The sequence below is a fragment of the Nicotiana sylvestris genome, chromosome 12 (genome assembly GCF_000393655.2).
Source record: "Nicotiana sylvestris chromosome 12, ASM39365v2, whole genome shotgun sequence".
NCBI lineage: Eukaryota > Viridiplantae > Streptophyta > Magnoliopsida > Solanales > Solanaceae > Nicotiana > Nicotiana sylvestris.
The window spans coordinates 103,043,741-103,048,651 of NC_091068.1; the positions used below are offsets into that span (position 1 = coordinate 103,043,741).

At 42.0% G+C, this 4,911-nt stretch overlaps 1 protein-coding gene across 1 annotated transcript; it reads right to left on the minus strand.

Moving 5' to 3' along the window:
- Positions 1–588: 588 nt before the first annotated feature.
- Positions 589–1,921, minus strand: LOC138883479 (uncharacterized). Its single transcript, XM_070164168.1, has 3 exons — positions 1,542–1,921; positions 883–1,456; positions 589–753 (listed from the first exon to the last, which is right to left on the minus strand). The coding sequence occupies exons 1-3, from the start codon at positions 1,919–1,921 to the stop codon at positions 589–591; spliced, it is 1,119 nt and encodes a 372-aa protein (XP_070020269.1).
- Positions 1,922–4,911: the final 2,990 nt, after the last annotated feature.

The following is a 4,911-nucleotide window of genomic DNA, read 5'->3' on the forward strand; positions in this document are numbered from 1 at the left end:
ATGAAAGCGGAAAATGGTCTTTCCGAGTCACTTTGTTGAGCTTCATATAATCTATGCATACCCTCCAACCGGTGACAGTTCTTGTGGGGATCAACTCATTGTTGTCATTTGTAATCACAGTCAACCCCCTTCTTTGGGACACATTGTACCAGTGAAGTCTATGAACTATCAGAAATGGGGTAGACAATCCCAACATCCAACCACTTGATAACTTCTTTCTTGACAACATTTTGCATGGCCTCATTCAACCTTCTTTGATGTTCCACGGAGGGTTTGGCATCTTCCTCCAATATGATTTTGTGCATGCAAAAGGCGGACTTATAACCCGAATATCCGCCAATGTCCAACCTATTTCCTTCTTCCCCCTTTGGAGCACCGCAAGGGTAGCATCTACATGCACGTTAGTTAAGCACGAGGAAAGAATAACAGGTAAAGTGGAACAAGGGCCAAAGAACTCATACCTAAGGTATGAAGACAAAGGCTTCAACTCTAATATGGGAGGCTCCTCGATTGAGGGCTTCGTTGATGGATTCTTCTGGTTCTCAAGATCCAAGGAAAGTTTCGGGGCTCATATGTATATCAACCCATTCATTGCAAATCATTGACATATTCAACCAAACCTTCCTTCTCATCCACATCATGATTCAACAACACAACTTCTAGTAGGTCTTCCACATTAATCACAGCACTTGTGTCTTCAACAATCACCTCAGTCACAAGATCCACAAACGAACACACTTCGTTGCTATTAGGCTACCTCATTAACTTGCAAACATGGAACACAACTTTTTCATCGCCCACCCGGAAGGTGAGCTCCCCTGCTTCCATATCAACTAAGGCATTTCTTGTAGCTAAGAAAGGTCTCCCCAATATGATCGGCACCTCATAGTCAACCTCACAGTCAAGTATCATAAAATCCGCATGAAGTATGAACTTGTCGACCCGAACTAGCACATCATCAATTATCCCTAATAGCCTTTTCATTGTCCTATCCGCCATTTGCAACCTCATGGATATGGGCCTTGGTTGCCCAATCCCTAATGTCTTGAACACAGAATATGGCATCAAGTTAATGTTTGCCCCCAAATCACACAAAGCTTTGGCGAAATCTGAACTACCAATAGTGCATGGGATTGTAAAGGCATTGGGGTCTTCTAACTTTGGATCCATGGAGTGCATAATAGCACTAACTTGATGTGTCATTTTGATCATTTTACAGTTCATTGATCTCTTCTTTGTTACCAAGTCCTTTATGAACTTGGCATGTCCCAACATTTGTTCTAGAGCTTTAACCAAAGACACATTTATGGATAAACTTTTCATCATATCAATAAATTTCTTGAACTGGTTCTCATTATTTTGTTTGGCGAGCCTTTGAGGATATGGTGGAGGAGGCCTTGGCAAAGGAGTCTTGGCTTTGGGCACTACCGTTTCTGATATGTCTATCACGTGTTCCCTAGATGGGTTCACATCATTTTGTGTTCCTCCACGTTGTCGTCAATGTTTATTCTCACTTCATCATTCACATTCTCATCACTCACTTGCACATCAATGCTCTGCTCATCATCATCGACATATCATCACTCACAGTCTTTCTTGGATTAGAGGTACTAGCAACTCCACCTCTACCACTTCTTGTAGTCACCACCATAGCATGACTCGTATTGTTCCCACCCTTTGGGTTTACTACCGTGTCACTTGGTAGTACCCCCTTAGGGCGAGTATTCAAAGCTTGAGAAATTTGACCAAGTTGGACTTCCAAGTTGCGGATAGAAGTGTTGTGGAAGGACAATTGGGCATCAGAGTCGGTGTTTTTCTTCATCATTTGCTCAAACATTGTCTCAATCCGTCCCATCTCATTATTGTAAGATCTAGGACCTTGTGATGGATATGGAGGCGGGTTGTTTGGTTGTTGATACATCGGAGGCCTTTGAAAGCCCGACCCCTGATTCTTGTGATTATTGTTATTCCAACCCACTTAATTATTGTTGCCTCCCCAATTGCTATTATTGTTGCCACCCCAATTGCCTTGGTTTCCTTGGTTACCCCAATGTTGATTGTTGTTGTTCCCCCAATTGCTTTGGTTGTTGTTGTTGCCACTATTCCAATTCCCTTGTTGACCTTGATTTCCCCAATTTCCTTGTGACCTCCATTGTTGTTGATTTCGAGAATTGCCCCGTTGACCCTGATAATTGTTCACATATTGAACCTCTTCACTTTGATCATCACATGAATAATCTTGATTATACTCGCTACCACTTTGCTCAAATTGGTCCGGATTGTTTTGAACTTGTTGACCTCGTTGCCTTCTCTTGTTGATCATAATATTCACTCCTTCCATGGCATTCACTTGTTTTGGCCCTTGAACCTATTGCAACTGAGCCTTTGCCAATTGGTTCATAGTGGTAGTCAACTCGGCTATTGCTTGATCGTGGTCATGGAGCTCCTTGTGTAGGTGAATAACATTGGGATCACCTTGTGGAACATTAGCTCAATTTTGCCAAACTGAAGAAGTATCCCCCATCTCATCAAGTACTTCACACGCTTCGGTGTATGGCATGTTCATAAAATTTCCCCGGCGAGTTGGTTAACTACACACTAGTTCGTAGTGTTAATGCCACGGTAGAATTTTTGTTGGATCATGCCTTCGATCATATCATTATTCGGACATTCTTTAACAATCATCCAATACCTTTCCCAAATCTCATGAAGCGGTTCATTTGGCTCTTTTTTAAAAGCAAGGATCTCATCTCTTAGTGTCGCCATATGCCCCGGAGAAAAGAACTTTGCGATGAACTTCTCGGCCAACTCATCCCAAGTGGTGATGGAATGTTTGGGCAGCCTTTCTAGCCAATCCAAAGCCTTCCCCCTTAGAGAAAATGGGAAAAGCCTTAATCGCAATGCGTCTTCGGAGACATTAGTTTGCTTGCTCCCCCAACACGTATCAACAAACCTTTGAGATTCTTGTAGGCGTTTTGGTGTAGAGCTCCGATGAAGAAACCCCTCTATTCCAAGAGTGTAAACATGACATTAGTTATTTGAAAGTTGCCCGCCCTAATTCGGGGCAAGACTATTGCACTTGCATAGCCTTCATTAGGCAACACCCGGTGTGCTGCCCTTGCTAGAAGTGTGGGAGGGTTTGGAATATTATCATGAGGCGGTCGGCCTCTCCTTTGTGCTTGAGATTAGAGTTGAATCTCATCCACATGATCATCATCTACCTCCTCCCCCAATGGCAAATTTCCGAGGGCATCATTGTTAAGAGCCATTTGGTACCTAAAAGCAATTCACAAACAAATTAGAAAAACAGCAGGAAAGAAAAACAAAACACACAAATACCCGGATATCTAGCTAAAACCGTCTAACTCCCTGGCAACGGCGCCAAAAATTGATCGGGTCCAAGCCTGCACTACTATTGAGTAGAGAGGATGGTCGATGCAGTTTTACCCAACAAGGTCGGGATCGAATCCACAACGAGCTAATTTGTTTGGAGTTAGGTTTATATCCAAGTAGAGATGCGGGGTTTGCTCTTAATTTCACTTCCACAAATGGTTGGTTTGTTTTCTACTTCTACTTCTATTCTATAGCATGCAATATTTGAAACTAAGTACAATGTTTTTGTTGTTGATAAAGGTTTAAAGGGATTAGGGTAGTGACTTCTACCTAGGTGGATATCTAACGGGTAGCAAAAATCTAGGACAATCATGTGATTAATTGGGGTCGTAATATAGCTATCACACCCGGGTACTCACTCTATACCTCTCGGTAGTTTGAGTGATTTTTCCCAATTTGGCTTTCTCAAATCCAAATGGGTATTCATGCAATACACGTGATATTAGCTCAAGTGGGGTATTACTATCTCTAGGTTTAGCCCTTTAATTGGGGCTATCAATTTCTTGAGTTCACCCCAATTCCTTGTTAGTCTAGTTTTCCTAGACTTAGTCCCTATTTCTCAAGTAGAGACTAAGTCATAAAGGCATGAATCAGTGTTTGCAACCACTAATTCCATAGTTCTAGCAAGAAATAGACTAAATACTACTAACCCATACATATTCAAGCCCTAAAATTCAAGACCTATCAAATACCCACACTAAAGTTGGGTCTACTCATGGAGATAACAGAAATCAAAGATGAAATAAAGATAAAATCCATAATACAAGATTAAAAGATGAAAAACTAATGTTAAAAGTTGAATTTAATACAAAATTGCCCAAAATAGAACTTGTAGTTGTCTCACGTGCTCAGCAAAAACAAAACTTAACTTAAAAATGTCAAAAAGATCTATTTATACTAAGCTGAAATTTCGGACAAAAATACCCTTGTGGAGGTTTCGCGGCCACGTAATATTAACCGTTGCCGCACTCTTGCTTTTGCGGCCGCATGATTTTGATCGTGGTCCGTATTTCTTCGCATCTGGGTCTGGGTTGAACCTTGTTTCGCGGACAACATACTTTCCACCGCGTCTGCGTGAGAGACTTCAGCGGCCACATAATTTAGGCGCGGACCGCCCTTCTCACTTTTGCATCACTTGTGAACTCTCTGAATCTTGGGAACAGCAGTCCGCGAAATTCCAATTGCGTCTGCAATGGTACTTTCACGGGTCGCCTCTTTCTGACGCGGTCCGCGTTCATATTTGTGACCAAAAACAACCTCTCTGATTCTCCATTTCACGGGCCGTATATTTATGATCGCGTCTGCGTTGATACGTTCGCGGCTGTACGTTTTTGTCGCGGTCCGCATTCCACAGCTCTTGGCCAGTCTTGGTCTTTGTTCAAATTTTGACTCCTTTATGAGTTGATCATAGCTATTTTGGCTCATTGTGAACAATCCCTACAAGCAAGCATATTACATCAGTTTTTGGGATTACCTTTATGCATTTTAAGCCCAAAAGTGCAAGTAAAAGAGAGCAAA

Bases quoted from the DNA above. Each gene is read 5' to 3' on its own strand.
- LOC138883479 (XM_070164168.1), bottom strand. From the start codon at position 1,921: ATGTATCAACAACCAAACAACCCGCCTCCATATCCATCACAAGGTCCT. The intron at 1,457-1,541 runs GTGAGTGATGAG...GAACCCATCTAG, and splicing joins AGCAGAGCATTGATGTGCAA to GGAACACGTGATAGACATAT. The intron at 754-882 runs GTGCCGATCATA...TTAATGAGGTAG, and splicing joins ACTGTGAGGTTGACTATGAG to CCTAATAGCAACGAAGTGTG.